Source organism: Lissotriton helveticus, chromosome 3_1, assembly GCF_964261635.1.
Source record: "Lissotriton helveticus chromosome 3_1, aLisHel1.1, whole genome shotgun sequence".
NCBI lineage: Eukaryota > Metazoa > Chordata > Amphibia > Caudata > Salamandridae > Lissotriton > Lissotriton helveticus.
Window position 1 is genome coordinate 1,128,971,816 of NC_136061.1, and position 22,333 is coordinate 1,128,994,148.

Genomic DNA, 22,333 nt, shown 5'->3' on the forward strand with positions numbered 1-22,333 from the left:
AAAAACATTAGAAATTCCCTGACAAAATGAATGTTAAAGTGGTGTTATTGCCTAGAGAAAATAACAGTAAATATAATGTTTAATCTAAAAAAAATACACTGAGATTCACCAGTTGTAGTTAACTGAAGAAACTATAACGTGGGCTCTAATGTTATGTTATGTTAATAAGTTTGATAAGCGCGCAAAAACCTGGAGGTGTCTTAGCGCTGAGCAGTGGATTATGCCAGTCTCTGAAAAAGATGACAATGACTATTTATCGAATAGCCATGTTTTCAAGGCCTTCCTAAAGGCAAATAAAGTAGGGAGGGATCTGATGGCAAGAGGGAGTTCATTCCAGAGTTGGGGGCAGCCGCTCTAAAGCTACTGCCACCCCATCTGGCCTTGAAGACTCTCGAAATTGCTAGCAGTTTAACTCCTTGGGAGCACAAATGAATTTTCTGAGCATACCAGTAAAGCAGGCGCCTGAGGAATATGGGGCCTGTATTCTGGAGTGCTCTGTAGGTGATGCAAAGGGCCTCATCATGCATTGCTTATGACTTCATATATTACAGCACTCATGAAATGTTCTATGACATCGTTAATAACATCACTAATGACATCTGAAATGACATCATTGTTGAGCTGGCGCACGGTACTGCTTATATTTACCTAAAAGAATTGGGTGGAGTGGCCCACCCTGGCATTGGGCTGTATCCCACAACTAAAGGCCCCAAAAGTATTTCTGCCATGCCTAGGGGGACATGGGGATCTCTGGTCCAATCTGCTCTACCAAGGATTGTAGAATACCAACTAGACATCGGGGCTAGGTTTAATAAAAAATGAGTGTCCTAGTATTGGGCATTCTCCTCCACCCATTAAACCTAGTGAGGTTTCAGCCCCCTCCCTTGGGTGAAGACAGGACAATGCACCCCCAGTCAGCCCGTTGGGGACAATAAAGTGCAATGGATTCCATGCATAAGTTATATATTTGTTTAAGAAAAAGAATGAGGTTGGGGCCACGGTGTCCAGGCATTAGGACGCACCCTACTGATAAAGCCAGCCCCAGCAGTCTTTTTTTTTTCCTCTGGGGCCTAGAGCATCCACATACCCATCTGGAAAATGTTAAGTCAATAAGATGGTTAATCAAGGCCTTGATTATGAGTCGTCAGAGTTTTCGCACCCAGGCTCAAACCTCTGTTTTTTTGCAGTTCGAGGTGTGTAGAGTTTACAGCTCCTGGTAAATACTGAATGACACAAAGTTTAAATCCTTTGTTTTTTAAAGTCGAACCTGCTGCAATTTAAAAGGGGGAAAGAAATGTAATTTACTATTATATGCGGATGTAGGTGCAGTAAGCACCAACATTTGCATTATTCTCCCAAAATCTGGAAAAGGTTCAATTTATTGCACAGGATAAATATCTGGGTGTTGGATTTTATTGGGTGCAATTAATAGCGCACTCCCTCTCGAGCACTCATAACCAGTGCCTAGGGGCCTTCTTTCAGTTTCTACTGTTTAGCATTATAGCATCAACAATAACTGTTTAATCATGTTGACAGTGGCCATGTTGAAATAAAATCTACACATTGAGTGTTTGACCAAAACATATTCATACCTCTTTCACTAGCATCATCCACCAAGATTATCTCAGATAATAAATAGTGTGGGGAACGATTTATAACACTATGAACAGTTCGAAGAAGGGTGCTCCAAGCTTCATTGTGAAACACGATAACAATACTGGTATTTGGAAGTTCATCTGAGTACACTTTTGTCTTGCATCTGCAAAAAGAAAAACAACTCCATAAGACAATGAGTTCTATTATATTTAAATAGTAGTTCTAAAACAGTAGATTGTGACACATTTTACAATTGTATAACTGGCATAGGAACCCTTCCTTTTACAGTGAGATCCAGAATGTTAATGTGTGTTCAGTCTTGTAACTGGGCTTCATAATTTGCTTTATTGAAAGGTGTAGAACACAATTTACTGCTGAATCCACGGATGGGTCCACCTTTAACAGGACTTCTAGCATTGACCCATATTAGAAATGGGAGAAAACAAATACTCATATTATACCTCATAAAAACTACAATCAATATAATTTATTTAGGAGTTTTAGAAAGTTATGCATATTGTGTTTTTTTTTTTTTTTTTTTTTTTTTTTTTTTTTACATGAGGGTGCCACATGAGTAACTATGTCCTGTACCGTGACATCAAGGCATGCTAAAGTCGAAATGGAACAACAGAGCCCATATTTGTTAATATGAGAAAAAATATACTGATTCACAAAGGAAAATATACATTTGGATGTTTTCTCACATGCAGATGTACTCAAGCACCTAGGTATAAACTTTCACCTTTTTTGTGATTTACAATTTCTGATTGTGAGGAGTTACACTGAGGGGGGGCGTGGCTTGAGCGCCGCACAAGATGGCGGCTTGACGGCGAGGCTCCGCTGACGAAGCTCGAACACCGGCAATTATCTCAACTTACACCGAGGCTTCTTCGATCCAATGCACATAATCGACAATCGGAATGTGAGGTGAGCAGGACGCTATATTCCCTGTCTCTCAATTCCATCGGAATGTGCTCTTTTTCCGAGTGACGCGGTTCGCTATTCTGGCGGCCGCCATTTTCTTTTACCGCGATCTTCTCAATAGCGGTTTTCACTCATGTGAACCTCACCATACGAACTGTTCTGTGAATCCTCCGCCTTACTCAGCCACTTGCTCTTACAACATGCTCCTACAGCTGCAATTTTTCATCTTCTGTGTTTTTGAAACTCCACGTTGCTTTCACTAGCCTACTTCCTCAACTTAATGCCCTCTCAAAGTGGTTGGCGCCTTTTCTTCACAGCTTCCATGCTTATGGCGCACTCTACTCTATTTTACTTCTTTTGAGGAGGATTTTCGTACGAAAGAGGAATTCTTCACATAATTTCCTTTCTGGGATTCTGTAGCAGCACTGCTGTACTTTTCTCTTGCCTTACATGGGAAAATTGCGCAACCTCAAGCTTACTGCTCCCAAGGTCGTTTCTCGTCAGTCCTCAGATTCTGACTCTACGACGCACAACATGGATGAACTAGCACCTCAAAAACCAGAGGCTACACAGGGAGCAATTCCTAAAACTAATCTGTCTAGTAAGCTTCTCCAACCTGGTTCTACCAAACGTCTGAAGAACAATCCTCCCTCTCCAGGTTCCTCGTCGCACTCAGCTTCCATGGATCTTATCCTTGAAGAACTTCGCGCACTTAAACCATTTATGGCTGAGACTACCAAAACTTTGCAATTTCTCCATGATAAATGGTCAACACTTGAATCAAGGGTTCTCTTGGTGGAACAATCTACGGAGTCTCTTCAGGCTTCCTGCGCACGAATTTCGATGTTGGAGAAGGATGTCTCTCTCCTACGAAGGCAGACGGAAGAGTTGGAAAATAGAAATCGGAGAAATAACCTACGCCTTTATAATCTTCCGGAGCACACAGAAGGGTCAAATCCAACCGAATTCTTCCAAACCTTCTTACAGAAAATTCTAGATCTTCCTCCTTCTTCCTCCCTCAACATTCAACGCGCACACAGACTTGGTCCGAAAGTTTCCACCAAACCCCGCGGAGTCATCATGTTATTCTTGCAGTATACTGATCTCCTCCAAGTACTTTCTGCAGCAAAAGCGAAAAAACAACTTATGTGGGAAGGTCATCGTTTATATCTTTCTCAAGATGTAGCTAAACCAACAGCCGACCGTCGGAAGCAGTTCCTTGACTTACGACCACGACTTCGGGACCTTGGTGCCAGGTTTGGCTTACTTCACCCATGCCTCTTCAAGGTGACTTACAAAGAAAAGACCACGACTTTTGAAGAACCACACGCCCTTGAAGAGTTTCTTCGTTTTCATGAAGCTGTAAATATGGACACTGCACGACCAGTTTAATTTATCATGTGTCTTCCCTGTTTGACAACATTATTTCCTCCTCTCATTTCCTAATGTATCTCAATGTTCTCTAAATCCTAATTTGTTTTACTTAATCCACACTTATTGTATCTACTCTTGTACATTTATGTATTTGGTCTTCATATGTTTCCTTCACCTCACCTTTTCAATTTTTGTCTTCCTACAGATCCCCTCCTCATGTTCCTCACCCTGGTGTATTTTCGCTTTCCTCAATTGCTCCTATGCTGGTTCCTCGAGTGTTCGGTCACGTGAGTTTCAGTTGTCGATGTCGTCCTCTTTTGGCGTCGTCACCCCTCTTCTTCTATTGTATTTGTTGGTATGTTTCCTCTTTTTCTTCTACCTTCTCTTTCTTCTATGCTTCCTAGTTTACTATCACTCCTCTTACTGTTTTCTATCTTTACTCTTTTCTCTAGCTCTCACTTCTCTTACTCTCAACTTTTTTCTCTCTCTACCTCTCTCATAAATTCGTTGTTGCATTCTTACTACCTCTTTCAGCCTTTCTTAACTCCATTCCTACTACATTTTCTCTTTTATATCATTCTCTTGCTAATTTACATTCCGAGTAGTCACCTGGAATGTTAAGGGGTTAAATAACCCCATTAAACGTCAACGAGTTTTATCGCATTTAACCAGACTCAAAGCAGATGTAGCCCTCCTTCAAGAATCCCACCTTACAGACTTGGAGGCTACTAAACTTAAGCGATGTTGGGTGGGTCACGTATTTTATTCTCCTGCTATAGGTAAGAAAAATGGTACAGTTATACTTTGTCATAAAAAGTTAAATGTTTCAATTGTATCTGAAGAGTGTGACGCTAATGGTCGTTGGGTTATTGTTAATCTTCTTATAGATAAAATACCGCTGGTTATTTTCAATATTTATGCCCCTACTGGTGTTGATAAATTGTTCTGGCCTGCTATTTCGGATAAACTTGTTACCCTTAATGACCAATATGTTATTCTTGGTGGTGATTGCAACCAAGTATTTGACCCCTTTATAGATAGAAATTCAAAAGTTAAATTTGTTCCTTCCAAAATGCATACCCAGTTTATCTCCTCTATACAGAATAATGCTTTAGTTGACATTTGGAGGCTTTGTAACCCAGACCTCAGAGAATATACTTTCTATTCCCCCACTCATCACTCCCAATCACGTATTGATTACCTCTTCCTCAGCAAACCATTAGCACAACTCGCCATTCATTCAGACATAGGTTCCATCCTCATTTCAGACCACGCTCCCGTTTTTGTGGACATTGACCTTATCCCCTACTCCCCTCATTCAGGCCGTTGGAGATTTAATAATTCTTTACTCCTTGATTCTAATTTTTGCACCCAATTTAAAAACTTTTCTACTGAATTTTTTACACTCAACCGCCCTCCCGACTCTTCCTTTGTCATGATTTGGGACTCGTTTAAGGCAGCTGCACGAGGATTTATTATTAATTTTGTTTCACAGAAGAAAAAACAATCAATCTCTAAGTCAACTCAACTATTAGATAAAATTAAGAAATTGGAGTATGCTTATTATAATTCACACTCTGAATCTTCCCTTTGTGAATTAATTTCTGCCAAATTTGATTTTAATAAATATACCACCAACGCAGCCTCAAATTCCCTTCTAAAATGCAATTCCCGCTATTATGGCGGACAGAACAAGATGGGCAAACTCCTGGCTAATTATCTTAAAATACGTAAAGAACGAACGAAAATTGAATCCTTACAAGGCCCAAATGGAACATCTTTCTTTAAGGATAAAGACATATTAACTCAATTTGTTTCCTTTTACCAAAATCTCTACACTCCCGAATCTACTCCAGACCCTCATGACCTTCTTACATACTTTCAGGACATCCCTCCTCCAGAATCTTCTCATCTTGACTTTCCCTCATTGGATTTGGACATTACTCCTTCGGAAATCTCTCATGTAATCTCTATCCTTCGTCGAGGTAAAGCACCAGGACCCGATGGATTTACCATTGAGTTCTACCATCACTTTTCCTCCCTTTTTCTCCCAAAATTACATTTGCTATTCCAATCTTTTGCGGCTTCTGGCTCCTCTCAAGGTACTTTCCAAGAAGCATTGATTTGTTTAATACCTAAACCCGACAAAGATCATACCCTTTGCAAAAATTATCATCCCATATCACTAGTAAACACTGATTATAAAATCTTCGCCAAAATTATAGCTCTCCGATTAGATCCCTTACTACCTGAACTTATAGGCCCTGAACAATCCGGATTCGTTAAAGGTTGCCTATCATCAGATAATTCTCGTGTCTTCTTCAATATTTTGAGTAAGGCTCCCTCCCTTTCTGCCCCCCTCGCTGCCATCTCCCTAGACGCTGAAAAAGCATTCGATAGAATAGGATGGGACTTTATGTTTCAAGCTCTCCGATGGTTTGGCTTCCCCCCTAAATTCATATCTCTGATATCTTTACTCTATTCTAGCCCCCACGCTTCAATCTTTGCAAATGGTATGATTTCCGACTATTTTCCTCTTCAAAGAGGGGTACGTCAAGGATGCCCCCTATCCCCTCTTCTGTTTATTATAGCCTTAGAACCCTTTTTAACTAAGATTCGACTCGATGACACAATTTCTGGTTTTCACTATGGCCCTCAGAAACAAGCTAAATTATCTGTTTACGCTGATGACATTTTATTTTATTGTTCAAATCCTCAAACTACTCTCCCTTCCTTCCTTCATCAAGTTTCTTCTTTTTCCGCCGTTTCAGGTTATCGTCTCAACACGGATAAATGCAAAATTCTACCCTTAAACCCCTTATGTCAGAAACATCTCTTTGACTCCTCTGGCTTTTCCTGGCAACCCACGAAGATTAAATATTTAGGTATCTGGTTTGCTCTCCGTATTCCAGACTCTCTTAAATTTAATTTCGAATCTCTCTCTAATAAAATCACTGCGTCAATAACTCGTTGGAATCCTCTTTTCCTTTCTTGGTGGGGTCGATTGGACTCCATCAAAATGATGCTAGCGCCCTTAGTCCTTTATTCTATCTCCATGATTCCCATCCGTATCCCAGATCATTATTTCAAATCGATAGACTCCCTTCTATTAAAATTTTTGTGGAAAGGCAAAAAATCTCGGATAGCTCTCTCTTACCTGAAAAAAGATAAATCCCTCGGTGGTGTCAAATTCCCTCATTTTAAATCATATCACAATGCTTTTTCTTTAAAGCAAGCCATGCGGTGGCTCTCCTCTGATCTTCCTCGCATTCCTCCCCTGTGGCTCACATTAGAATCTTCTTTACTTCATCCTTACGACTTTCAAGAAGTTTTATCCTTTACCTCTAAGGTATCATCCCTATGTTCCCCTATCATCTCTCACTCTTGCTCTCTGCTTCGTCCATATTTATTATCCACTTACCCATCTGCCTCCTCCACTCACACCCAACCTATCTGGCATAATAAATTCCTCAAAATCCGTAATCGTTCCTTATATTGGAAAACCTGGCACTCCCTCGGTCTAAAATGGGTCTCACAACTTCTTTCAGACAATCAGCCTCTTCCTTTTCACGATCTCCAAACACAATTCTCCCTACCTTCCTCATCCCGTAAACAATATTTATCACTGCTTCCGTCCCTTACCCAATATCTTTCTTCGCTCCCGCCCTCTAACTCTATCCCTACCACAAATTTTTCAATCTCTAATGCTATCGACCAATCTCTTTCTGCTTCATTTATTTATAAATCTCTACAGTCCTTTGCTGATCGTACAAAATCTAAAGTTGAGTTGGCTTGGGAAAAAGATTTATCTCACACATGGTCCCTCATTTTATGGGACAAAATTTGGTCTAAGATTCAGAGTACTTCCAGAGCTGCAAATACTACACAAACCTTATTCTTTATTTATAATCGTATACTATTCACTCCATTACTTCTGTCATCCTTTTCCCCAGACACTCCATCTACTTGTTGGTCCTGCTCATCCCCTTTGGCTGATCTGAACCACATGTTATTCGAATGTCCTCCTGTTTTACGTTTCTGGCACTTAGTTTGGTCCCAATTACAAAAGATTTTCAATTTTACAGTTCCATTCTCCATTACACACATTTTCTTAGGTTCCCTCTCTCCTGTTTTTGCAGACTCCCATCACAAACACAAATTACTTGATCTTTGTATAGCTATTGCTTTCCACCATATTACATCACATTGGAAACAAGCTAATGATGTTTCTTTTGCTGCTTGGTGGAACGCAGTCTGCTTTAATCACAGACTTGACACTAATTTTGTCTCTCCTATTTCCTTAGCAATCAAACGTGATCTTTTATGGCTTCCCCTCACTGATTATTTATCCAAAGTTGCTAGGCCTCCTCCCTCATCTCCCATACGTAATGTTGAAGTTTGTAAACCACCATGAATGCATTACTTTACTTTATTTCGTTTATTATGTTATCATTACATCTACTGTTTTACCATATTACTTTTATGCTTTCATAATTTGAGATATTTCCTCATCCCCCTATGCTCCTCACATTCAATGCCTCTTTTATGTTTTATACATAAGTTTTCCTCCATTATTTCGTTCATATGTAAGAATGATTTCATGTTTCTCATAACTCTTGATTGTTTCTTCATTTTCTGTTCTTGCCTCTTTTTATTTCAATAAACTTCAAACTTAAAAAAAAAAAGGAGTTACACTGAGGTGCTCATTACGATGTCAGGCGGAATTGACTGCAAGCGACACCGTCTCAGACTCGGGACCGACAGAACAGGGTTGACGGTTCCGACCACCGGATCATGGAGTCCCATTGTTCCCTATGAGAGCTTGTGTTCTGCCTGACAAACGGCTGTAACACAGGCTCCAATGGGGAAATGGGGTGTGCACGGAAAACCCTGCACCCTGTCGCAGGCACCCCACTATTCATGCCACACAGTGCAGGGTTTTACAGGGAGGTCCCTTAGGTACCCCCTTGGCCATCAACCGTAGGCTGCAGGGTCTAGGGGGCCTGCCAGGAGCCCACAAAGTCACTTTATGGCAGCCTTTCCGTGTCGGACAGGCCGGCGCAGAAAGGCTGTTGGAAATCGACATCTTAATCCTGACAATGGAAATGCCCATAGGGTGTAAGAAGCGGTTCCGACTGACACGAATACTCCGCAAGTCGGTCAGAACCGAGTCGGAATGACCGGACGGTTTATTTTCCGACTGCGAACATCGTAATCAGGCGGTCGGACTGTAAACTGACCAAGCCGGTCGGACGGTCTCCGACGTGGTCAGAAAGCTTTTGAAAGTCGGATGGAAGCTTTCTGCCTGACATCGTAATGAGCCCCTTAGTGTAGACTTTCATGTCTCCATCCCGTAGAGAAAGGTGGTGGAGCCTTTTACAACAGAATTTGCAATTGTAAAATTACTACTAGTAACTTTTCACCTGTTAGTGGACTTCTACACCGCTGGGTGGTGATCATCCTTTCAGAAAGAATACGTATATTTTAATAAAAATATATTCAAACATTTAATTTTGTAATATATAGTAAGGTTAAAATTTAAAAAACCAGGAACTCATGAAATAAAATGACACAGCTCATTAACACATCAAATTAAATGTGCATTAAATAATAGAACACTTTAAATATATTCATTTATATATATTAATTTGTAAACAATAAATTAAAAACTATCCACCCTCACTTATATGTTTATTTAATTTTATTTTAGTAAACACACTTAAAAGTTATGTATTTAATTAATTGAGCCACTTTTTAAAACATAATAAATGAATTATTAAATAATAAAATAATTATACATACTTTCTATCAAATTATACTTTCTATCAAATTATATATATATTCATTTATATATATTAATTTGTAAACAATAAATTAAAAACTATCCACCCTCACTTATATGTTTATTTAATTTTATTTTAGTAAACACACTTAAATGTTATGTATTTAATTAATTGAGCCACTTTTTAAAACATAATAAATGAATTATTAAATAATAAAATAATTATACATACTTTCTATCAAATTATATATATAATTTTTACATATTCAATATATACATATCTACATAATTTCGTACTAGCTTTGAACTCACGATTTAAGCAAAAGGGGTGTGGATAAACGGGGGTGAAGAAAAATGATAATAATCATCAACACAATTACATTATACATTTCATTCCAACTTCCAGAGTCTGAATTTTTGGGAATCTCAGTGTTGTTAGAATACAGTATTAACACTATCCACAAAATATACAGAATATACAGTTGGTCCTTCGACTGTCAGCTTGTGAGCAAGGCTACCCGTGGGAGTCACTTATCCCTATGATCTTATTTACCCAGGTGACATGATAGTTCCTCTCCGCTGTTCATCCCTCCCGGGTGTTTAGCGGAAAGGTCTATGATGTATCTAGACTCGAGTCTACGTAGTCTCCTTAAACGGTCTCCTCCTCTTACATTGGAGGGAACAATGTCCAGTCCAAAGAATCGGAGTTTTGTGCGGTCTTTCTTGTGCTCCTCAGCGAAATGTCGAGCAACCGGATATGAGATGTCTACTTTCTCGATTGCTCGCTGATGTTCAAGGATCCTCAGTTTGAGTTCCTTGATAGTACTGCCTATATAGCGCTGGCCACATGGGCAGACTAGGCAGTAAACTACAAACTGGGTGCTGCATGTAATAAAGTGCTTAATTTGCACTTTCTTTCCAGTGTCCGGTATGTCATATGACAATACACGTTTGCTGCCACTGCAGGCCTTGCAGTGGCCGCAGGGAAAGAAACCCGCCATCAGTTTCAAAGAGTTAGTTTTCGGAGGTAGTTTATCTAGATGACTCGAGACCAACATGTCACTTAATGACCGTGCCCTACTGAACGTAATTAAAGGATGTGTGGGTAAATCATCCTTCAGTATACCATCAGTCTTCAGTATGTGCCAGTTCTTATTTAGCATAGCTTTGAGATCTTTAGCTCCCCTGGAATATGGGGTAAATAATCTGAATTTTCCACTCTCTTTGTTGGATTTTCTGTTTCTCGTTACGGTTGGATCGTTCGTGGCCAGCAAAGTAGCTCTCTGTATCTTCCTTACCTTATTCAGAGTGTTTTTCAATAAGGTATTACCATAACCCCTCATTGAGAATCTCCCTACACATTCCGAGGCTGCCGCCTCAAAATCAGATTCCTTAGAGCAGTTCCTGCGGATTCTGAGTAGTTCTCCGTAGGGAATGCTGTTTTTTAGTTGGGTGGGATGGCTACTGCTGGCGAAAAGTGTGGAGTTGCCAGCAGTTTCTTTCCTGTACAGGGTTGTGTGCAGATGATTGCCTTCAATATACACCCTCAGGTCCAGATACTCCGCTGCCACCGGACTCACCGAACCCGAGAAGTGTAAATTGAGGTCATTAGTGTTAAGAATCTTAATAAATTCTTCTGCCGTATCCATCCCTCCATCCCAGACGATAAACAAATCGTCAATATAACGATACCAGCATTTTACCTGCCCTGTGTCTGTACCAACTGTGCAGCTCCTGGGTACCTGCTCCTCCCACCAGCCAACGAACAGGTTCGCGTAGCTGGGAGCGAAGCAGCCAGCAACAGTGTTGCTGGCTGCTGGCAAATGAAAAAATAAATCTAAACTGATCTACTAAAACTGACGTTTGGCTGTAATTGAAACGAGTACCTGGGAGTGCAAGGAGAACTAACTCCCCGAACGGGGAAACCGGAAATAATTACTCGCGGCTTGGTTCTGCCGCACTCCGTTTGCACCGCCTGAGAGCACCTGGAAGGCCGCCCTGTGGACCAAATGGAAAGGAATATATATATATATATATATATATATATATATTTTTTTTTATTTTTTTTATTTTTATATATAGGTATGTAAATATGTACATGTTCAATATAAACATAGGTCAAAGTGTAGCTTTGCATGAGAAAAGTATTTTAACGTATTTTAAAAAAACTTTATAAATTCACTTAATAAAGCATTACTATTAAAAAACAACAGGGAAATTTGCCAGTTATGTGTAACCGAAATAAGTATAGTATTCAACTATCACTTTAACCAGAGCATATAGAGGCACCTACAAAACTCCCCTGAGTACAGAATATGCAACTAACAGAGAATTTGCGCACAAAATAATTGCTTCAGCATAGGTCTTAGCGACAGATGTCTCTAAGTATTATGATATGCTAATTCTAATTGAAACTACTACCCATGTAGCTCCACTAATGGATTGTTTTGTGGATACTTGGGCTGGTTTTCCTGTACTGGCCACAAGAAGAAACTAGGCCTTGGAGGAATTTCAATTGCAATGGAGTATTAGCCGAAAATGTGTCACTCCTGGTTGTGTAATTTAGGGGGGAAAATCCTACAGAGAGCACATTTAGTACTATTTCTTAGATCAAAAATGCATCCTTGCTTTGATTTTGGACGCGAGGGTGCATTTTGCTCTAAGAAAATAATGCTAAATCAGAACGTGGCCAACTGCCTAATCTGGGCCTCCTTTACCAGCCTGAGCCTATCTGCTGACATCTGTGGGGGTAAACCGGCAATCTTGCTGCCATTGGTCTCAGAATGTTTCTCTAACTGAAATTAACTGCATCGTGGGCTTAATAACCTGGAGGAGGTCTTGTCAGGTGTGCTAGCAGGGGAGGTGGCCTGTAAATGGTAACTTTGAGGCAGAGGTGCAGTCGGGGCGCAATGACGAGAAATGGCCCAGCCTACACTTGGTAGTGAGGCCGTGAAGTACGCAGTCGAGGCGATATTGGCCTGAGCACTAGGAGGCGAAAGCAACTGACTTGGAGCTCCAGCGTGAGAAGGAGGGACAGACCTGGGAGGGCCGTACCATGACTAGTGAGTGTGGGTGCCTGCCAGGTGATGACCTCCCTCTTCTTGGCTCTGTGGAGTGTGGACCTCCTACGGCTTGGGTAGGATTATCGCATCCTGAGTCTTCTGAGGCGGCAAGCACACTGGTATCACCTGGCATCCTCTCTTCTTATGCTCCCCTTTGAATAGACCTCGAATGATAGAAATTAGATTTTTGGTAGGCTAGGGCATGTGCCAAAGCCAGACAAAAACTACGACTCTAGTCAGGGTAAGGGTGTTACACTCCTAATATAACCCCGGCTCACCCCCTTGGTAGCTTGGCACGAGCACTCAGGCTTATCTTAGAGGCAGTGTTAAAGCATTTTTCACATAACCAACAGTAATACAGTGTAAGCACTACAAAAGGACACCACACCAGTTTAGAAAATTATCCAATATTTTTATATACTTAAGACAAGACCAAAAAGGATAAAAATCCACAATACAGTACTTAGTACTTAGTACCTCTCGGTTGAAGTCAGGAGCGCTGGCGTCTGCAGGCGTCGGGTGCTGCGGGGTGAAGTGAAGCGGTGCGGCGTGCAGTGCCCTCAGGTCGTGGTGTGAGCAGCGGCTCGGTGGCGGCATCAGATGGCGTCATCGGTGAGACGAGGGTCGCGGTGCTGGCAGGTCGTAGTGCAAGCAGCAGGGTCGTTGTTGCTGGAGCGCTGTCATCTGGAGTCGATGGTGCTGGCGTTGGTAGGCCAAGGCTGCGGTGCGGAATGAGGGCAGTACTTTGTGTAACTTTACGAGCGGTGCCCTCGAACCACAATGCAATCAATGGAGTCAATTTCGGCATGGATCAGTGACGTCAGGGAGTCCAAGGCGTTGTCGTGAAGCGAGGTGGTGCGGAGTGTGGTGCCCACAGGTCACAGTGCGAGGATCGGCTCGAGTGGCGGCATCAGCAGGTGTCGTTGGTGAGACCAGGGTCCCGGTGCAGCAGCGAGGTGGTGCCCTCTGCGGTGCCTTAAGGACACTGAGTCGGCAGCGGTGTCGTAGATGGCATCGGGTTGCAGCACAAAACACACAGTCTCCAGTGCTGAGGGGAGAAGAGCCTAAAGTCTTTGCTCTTCCTGAGACTTCTTGAACAGGGGGTAAGCTCTACCTCAAGCCCTTGGAGAAACTCACAAAAGTAGATTGCATAAAGTTCAGTCCAGTCCTTTTACTGCCCAAGACAGAAGCAGCCACTGCAGGCCAACACAGCAAAGTGGTAGTTCCTCATCACAGCATCTCCAGCTCTTCTTCATTGCAGTCTTTTTGATCCAAAAGAGTTCTAAAGTTCAGCGGTCTAGGTCCCAATATTTATTTCCCAAAATTATTTTATCTCTTAGCCAGAGTGTGTCTGTGCCCAGCCAGAACCAGTTCTGCCTTCTCTGGTGTGACTTCCTGGCAGGAGGTGGAGACGGCATGGTCAGAGGCAGACCAGGCCCTTTGAGGTGCAAGGAAATCTCCTCCCCCTACCCCAGCTGCAGCCCAGGCACATTCAGCCCTTTCCTGATCCACCTAGACTATCTGGAGCCACTCCTGCTCCCCAGCCTTCTGTCATCCAAAACCCAGATGGCCAATCCACATGCCAGCAGAGGCACACAGGATGACTGAGCAAGAAAAAACCTACTTCATAAAAGTGGTATTTTCAAACACTGCATGCCAAAATCACCTTCACTAAAAGATGCATCTTTAGATTCTGAGTTCAGGCATACTAAACTTTATTTCCTACCGAATTCCCCAGGCCAGTTATGTTTATAAGATGTCATAAACAAGCTCCCCATTCTGTCCTATGGGGAACAGGTAGCCTTGCATTAGCGAAAGACCAAATTGGCCGTAATTCGCTATCAGGACATGCCACACACACCAGGGCATGTCCAACCTCTCACATACACTGCACCCGGCCCACAGGGGTACCTTGGGCCTACCTTAGGGGCGGCTGACATTTAAGAAAATGGAAGGTTAGGGACTGGCAAGTGTGTGCACTGGCCAGGTCAACATGGCAGTTACAATCTGCGCGCAGACTCTGTAATGGCGGGTCTGAGTTACCTTTTCAGGGCTACTCAAGTGGGAGGCACAATCAGTGCTGCAGGCCCACTAGTAGCATTTGATTCACAGGCCCTGGCACACTCAGTGCACTTTACTAGGGACTAACCAGTAAATCAAATATCCAATCATGGAAACACCAATCCATAACACAGTTTACCACAGGAGCACTTGCACTTTACGACTGATCAGCAGTGAGAAAAGTGCGCAGAAACACTACGCCAGCAAAAGTCAAAACGGGAGGTCAGAACGCAAAAAATCAGGAGAAACACACCAAAAAATGCCAAGTCTAACACAGAAGGAATGGTGGGCCTTGATCTGCTGTTTGTGAAAAAGGGGGACTTTACAACACCCTCACCTGGACTCCTCAAAAAGCACACCCTAGGGTCGTCACACGAAAAGTGAAAAAGAACCTCCCCCAACCGAGGCCAACAGACGGCCTCAGTAATATTGATCCATGAGTCTCACCTTCATTGCCACAGAGGTGCCTCTCCCTGACGAATGAAGCCAAGCCCTGCAAATTGAAGGGCGGGCCACGACAGTACACAATATCAGTTATCCCTGCCATCCAATAGCTGCTCGTGCTGGCCTGGGCATAGGCAAATATCTGTCCGAGCTAGGTCCAGCCACTGGTGAGCTGTCTCGCTTGGAGCGAAGCTCTCTGGATTGGAATGCCTGCACCTAGCTATCACCATAAGTTTCCTCCAATGCTGGAATATAGATCTACTAAGATCCCTACCCAGGGCGCTGAACCGATGGATACCCCTGGCTTCATCAGTGATCCCACCCACAAGACCCCAAGCAACCACATACTTGAAACCTGATACAGGCAAATTAGACTGTATTCTGGAGGCTATAGATGGTTCCTAAGCAATTCTAGAAGCGAAGATTGACACAGTGGCTGCAAACCTCATCCTGCTTCACGACAAAGAGTGTAAGCAATGACACAGCAATCGTGACACTGACTCCACAAGTCAAGGATATGGCTGAGCATGTGTGAGTGCAGCCAGAACGATATCCCATCATAGAAAATTGAGCCAAAGACTCAGAGGGTCATTCTAGATGCAAAAATCTCTGTATAGTTGACCTCCTCAAGAGCACAGAAGGAATATATCCCACCACGTTCCCTGAACACAGGTTACAGACAACCCTGTCTCTAGTGGGCCTGTCAGTATGCTTTGTATTGGAGCAGGCCCATAGTGTACGCACACAGCAACTCCCTGTGGGAGCACTGCAGCGGCCCACCCTGGCTAGGATCATGTACAACTGCAACTGCGATCTCTTGTTGCAGGCTTCCCTCTCCAAGGGCTCAAATATAGTTGATAACTCTATACTGATATTTCCTGATTTCATCCTAGCGGTGCAGAAATGCAGAGCCACCTTAACTGTGATCAAACAACAGCTACATGACCTGAGGATTAAATATGCATTGTTGTTCCCAGCTAAACTAAAGATTATGAGTGCGAAACACACAACTTTCCTCATTGAACCTGAGAGGACTGTGAACTGGCTGTACTGCAGGCAATGGGATCCGAGTGCCCGCCCCACCACCCCCAGGTATGACTGGACACAGAGTAAGCCTAAGGCGCTGAGGATGGGGTGGGTGCTTGACTGTGGCAAACCTCCAAGGACCAGGCCAGATAGAGTAGGAGATCGGCGTTCCGGACAGCAACCGCCCTAAGGGGAGATTGAGGACCTCATAGCACTGTCATAGAAGATAGCACAGGAGTCCCCGAAGCTAGTGTATAATGGGATTGACTACCTTGTTTGAACACACAAACTTTAGACAAGCTCCTCTAATGAGTCCCACCCTGAATGAAGGGGACTGTCGCATGACCCCCCCTCATTTGCCAGGAAAGCTTTGCTCCTGTGACTAGCCTGATGCTGCGCCAACTGCCTCCTGGCTGGAGGATTTACAACATATGGAAGTGGGTGACAGTGGGTACTGTCATCGCCGGCATTTTGTACCAATGTGCTTTGCATATTGGTCGAGATGCTCTGCAGTATAAAGTTTGGACTTGGTTCCCCTTGGCTACCACGTCTATAGGACATGCTTGCTATAATACCCCTAACTTGCCTATTGTCTCATTGTTTTGCCCAGAACACCTACATTACAATTGGTTGTTTTCTGTAGTTCAATAGGTTAGGTCAGCATGTGGTTCTATGCTTGAATGGGAGTTTGTGGGAGGGTATCATAAGTTCTATGAGAGTGCCCACAATCACACTTAATCCAGAGCCTATACTACACTTACCCAGCATTAGTTTTTCCTTTTCCAAGCAGAACTATCCCCATTGTCCTGAGGAACACCAAGGTATTTGATGGGGCCAGTAGGAAGATATATTTTCACCACATGGAATATTATGGGGATGGGGAGTCCAATTTATCGTGACAAAATGCATACGCAGCTGAAGCCAGTGCATATTACAGTAGTGTCACTTAATGAGGCTGAGGGCACTAGAGTTGAAATTAATGCAAAGGCCAATTTTACTATATGTCTTATTCTGCTTCTACCCATGGTGCAGCAATTTGGATGTGTCCTGGTATGCACTTTTCTATTACTGACAAACATATTGATTCATGGGGGGTGATGTGTTCTCCTTTTGGGTCCCATAGATGCCAACTACTATCCTGAGTAGCCTATATTTTCCTAATATGGACCAATCCAACTTTTTAGGCAGCCTGTTGAGAGTACTAACTGACTGGGAGAATGCCCCTTGGATCTTGGGGAGCAACTATAACTGAGTCCTCGATATAAACCTTGGCAGTTCACATTGCTCCTGCTAGGAGCCCCTACTGTTCGCAATGCTAAGCCCCTGCAAGACTGGCTTACCTATTGGCTTCTGATGGACACATGGCTTGCTCAGAACCATGGAGCTCTTGAGTACTATTCTCCCATGCATAACCTACATTTTCGCCTAGATTGCATACATTGCTCCTCTTATCTACAGGGAGCTGTATAAATGGCTAAACCTACTGGTAAACCGGTCTTGGACCATTTCCCATTGGAAGTGGGACTTCACTGGGGTACTATACCTACAGCAATTCTGAACTGGAGACTGCAGCCATCTAGGAGGATCCACTCTTCCGTGATGACCTGCAATAAGAAATAGTGAACAATTTTCAGAACAATGAGGCCTCCACTAATTCAGAACTAACTGAATGAGAGGCCATTCAAGTCATTAAAAGAGAAGCTTGAATCCATTCCACTGTAGTGGTACAGAAGATGCTTGACTCAGAACTCTAAATGGTAGAGTGGCAGTTACGCATGTTGGAAAGGGAGTACATTGCTGATCAGTAAGGAAGGCGAATTGAATGAGGAGTGCAAAAATTATACAGAGCTTCTAGAATGTATTTGGTGCCTCAACTACATGGAAGTAGCTGAGTTATGTACAGAAGGAGATAGAGGAGGGAGACTATTAGCCCTGCTCATCAGACCACAGCTTTCAGGTCTTCAAATTACAAACATAATTAACCACAGAGGGCAATAAGCTCAAATGCAAAATAAAATCAATTTAGCTTTTAAAGAACATTATGAGAGAGAGTGAAGGCATTCTTAGCGGACCCTCCCCTCCCTCATACATCTCTTGATCAGGTGAGAGAATTATCAGAGTCACTTGCAGAACAAGAGTAAGACACCAGGGTCCGAGGGCTGCGTACAGATTTTTATGCCACATTCAAAGCATTACAGCCCCCTACAATGATCACGTTATTCAATTCAGCCAAGACTGCCGGCTCCCTCCCTGCTACCACTCAGGAAGCACTGGTCACCTCTATATTGAAACCCGGTAGAAACCTTGCAGTACTGAATTCATACAGAACATTATCTATTTTGAATACAGACTACTAGATCATGAGAAAGCTATTGGCAGCCAGGCTACTACCACTTCTCCCTGAGCTGGTGCATAAAGACCAAAATGAGTTCATTCCTTTTCGCAATACTTCATTGAGATTGAGGTGACTAGGCCAAATTATAGAACAATCCCCCACAATCTGGCCCCACACAGCCTGTATTGCTATATACATAGAACAAGCCTTTGTTAGGATATGATGGGACTATTTATATTCCGTATTGACTCTGTTTGACTTGGACCCTAACCTAATAAGCTATATACACCTACTTTGCTCAGTGCCTTCAGCTTGAGAACGAATGGAAAGACACATTTCGGGGGGGATACAATATTGCCAGGGTTACCACTTACCAGACAAGGCAGCCCACTGTCACCCATCCATTTCTCTATGGCCCCAAGCCAATGGCCACAAATGTGAGAGCCCTGTCTGACGAGCTGGGGATATGTGTTGGCAGAGAGTCACATACTGACCCTATTTATGCTGATGACTGTTGGAAGTGAGGGTCCTCATCGCTCACCACTGCCACCAAATGCTGGAGGCAGGAGTCCCTGTCCCACACCGCTGTTGCCAGGTGCAAGATCCGGCCCCCTCATTTCAACGTTAGGCTAAGTAAGGACACCGTCTGAGATAGCCCTGATCACCCCCTTAGTAGCTTGGCACGAGCAACCAGGCGTAGCTCCAAGGCACGAGTGTACAGTATGTGCAACCACACTCACAGTAACCCAATGATGTCACCACAAATAGACTCAACATGAGTTTTTATAAAACCAGTATAATCTTTATATAAGAAGATATATGATATGAGCACACAGTTTACAAAAGCAACATATAATAATGAGTAGTATTCCTTCCGGTGAACTGGTAGGTTCTAATCCCAACCACCACTTCTAACCAAAAGTTAAGCTTACTTCTAACCGTTTCCAAAAGATTATGGGCTAGATGTAGGAAAATCGTATTTACCGATTCATAAATACCGAATTTTACCGATTCGGTATTTATGAATCGGTAAATATGAAGGAGGGAGATTTAGGAAGAATCGGTAATTGAATTACCGATTCTTTGAAATTCGGTATTTACCGATTCGGTAAATACCGAATCGGTATTTCCTATTGATTTCTATGGGCTGTGAAGCCCATAGGAATCAATGGGAAATACCGATTCGGTAATTACCGAATCGGTAAATACCGATTCCTTCAAGGGTGCAGGGGGTGTCCTTTGACACCCTCTAGCACCCCAAATACAGGCATGTGTGCCATGTGGCACACAGACATGCCCTAAGGGCATGTCTGTCTGTCACATGGCATAGGTGTGCATGCACAAATGTGCATTCACACCTGGATTCGGTATTTTACCACCCAATTGGATTGGGTGGTAAAATACCGAATCTGTAAGGCCTTTGGGACTCAGAAGAGTCCCACCTACATCGGGAAGTTACCGATTCGGTAAAAATACCGAATAGGTATTTCACCGATTTGGTAAATTTACCGATTCGGTAATTTTACCGAATCGGTAAAATAGGGCCCCTACATGCCAATTCTTAAATACCGGTCGGTAACGGACGAAATTGTCCGTTACCGACCGGTATTTAGGCTCCTACATCTGGCCCTATATTGCTAGAATCACACAAAAAATACTACAACGCGTAACGATATACTCCTGTATTGTGCAAAAGAGAAACAATGCCATACGTAGCGCCACAGTCATGTACTTTGTAATAGAAGGAATAATGCAATGCATATCACTACCAGCATGCCCTGTGCAATGAAGAAACAAAGCAATGCGTCACGCTACAATCATGTACTGTGCAATGAAGAAATAATGCAATGTGCCATGTTATAATTAGGTACTGTGCAATGAAGAAATAACGCAGCACGTAGTGCACCAAGCATGTAGTTCGTCAGGCACAAATAAAGTCAGGCGTCATACGACAGTTCGATAGTTCATTAGCAGCAATAATGCAAAGTGTAATGCAACAGTTTAGGTGTTCCGTTAACAGTTGCCCTCAAAATGGATCAATGATGATACAAAAGTATTGCTTCACACTCTGGCCCCAGTACTGCCACTCCGTGGGCCAGCACGGGCTTAGATCGGAGCCAAAGCAACAGATTCACGCGGCTGACAGAAGCGAGAGGCAGAGAGAGTGTCTCTCTGGGCCCGCACCCCCCCCCAGGTGGTGATCCACATTACCTGGGGGGGTGCAACCCCACTCTCCGCTCTTCCTTCCGCAACTTGGGCCTTGATCCAGAACTCTGTTAATGGGCATGGTGAGCTCAGGCTGGCAGATCAGCTCCTCCGGGGCTGACGGTCCAGGCCACTACTGTTTCACTCTGAGGGCCCAATGACCTGGCCCTCCTTCGGCGGTCTCAGTTGACAACGACACCCGCACTCAGCACTGTGGAGACTTACTTCAAACTCGGTGCCAGGGACTCCTCACCAGTGCCTCTGGTTGCACCTCGACACGCACTCTGCGCATCCAAGACTCGCCTCTTCTGCCGGTGCACACAATGACCAGGCACTCTTCACCAATGCCTTGGCTGTACCACGACACGCACCATGTGCGTCCAAGACTCACTTCTTCACTTGGTGCACACCACGACCAGGTGCTCTTCACCAACTCCTTGGCTGCACCACGACACTCACCCTGCACGTCCAAGACTCACTTCTTCGCTCAGTGCACACAACGACCAGGCGCTCTTCACCAATGCCCTGGCTTGCACCACAACACGCACCCTGCACATCCAAGTCTCAGTTTACTCCTGTGTGCCCACGATTACAATGTACAACTTCGGAGGGTCTCAGGCGGCAAAAGCACGCGCACACCGCATTGCTTGGGACTTCTCTGGAAACCTTTATGTTCCTGTGTTTCCAAACAGTGAGCCACCTCTCCTCGGGCCCTTGGGGTCCAAGACACAGCAAAAAGCACAGTCTTCGTCAAGCAGGGGGACCTAGCGCCTCCAAGCACAGTCCCAACAGCCTCTTCCTTGGTTAGAACAGCAAACTGCAAACCAGCCCCAGATCACAAAACAAGAGTTGGTGTAAGAAAGTGGCTCTGTATATACTGGAATAAAGTAAGGTACAGTGTGCACAGAGTCCACAGTCCCCAGAGGTTTGGCAGAGGCTAAAGTTAGATATACTTGTAGCAACAAGAGAGGAAGGGAACGGAACAAACACTCCTACTTCCCTCAAGAGAAATCAAGAAATCAACAGAGGAGTGCATTACCAGTAGAGGTCAGAAAAGAGCAAGCATGTAACAACACTGACCTGACCTGAGGTTGCTAGTGTTAAAAAGGTATAAAAACACTGTGTCTTGATTCCTTCACATTGGAGCGGAACCGAGTTTATTCTGTTATACAAATTGACAAACAACATATAGGAAACAAAGAGAAACAAGGAAAATTATTTCAATATGCCCTTAACGGTTGTCAAAGAATGGAAAAGACAGGATATATGACACTACAACGCATGCTTTTACCACGCATGCTGTTACAACGCAGTTTTTACAACGCATGCTGTTACAACGCATAGCGCTTTGGGGTGCTGGAGAGTGAATAGTTTAATTTACGATTCCAACTCCAGTCCCCGTGGATAGTATGGAAGGTGTTGGATAGTAAATTAAATCTATTCCCTATCCTAGAGCGCCCCCCAGTGCAATGCGTTGTAATGGTTTTCGTGGTAAAACCTGCGTTGTAATAGCACTGCGTTGTA

The 22,333-nt window shown here is 43.4% G+C and overlaps 1 protein-coding gene across 3 annotated transcripts in view; it reads right to left on the minus strand.

Moving 5' to 3' along the window:
* The window catches only part of GALNT13 (polypeptide N-acetylgalactosaminyltransferase 13), a 1,001,053-nt gene that overhangs the window by 576,030 nt on the left and 402,690 nt on the right, over window positions 1-22,333 (minus strand). For all 3 annotated transcript variants that reach the window (XM_078681726.1, XM_078681725.1, XM_078681724.1), the window contains exon 3: window positions 1,593-1,759. In XM_078681726.1, coding sequence (XP_078537852.1) covers window positions 1,593-1,759 — 167 coding nt within the window. The remainder of the gene's footprint in view (window positions 1-1,592; window positions 1,760-22,333) is intronic.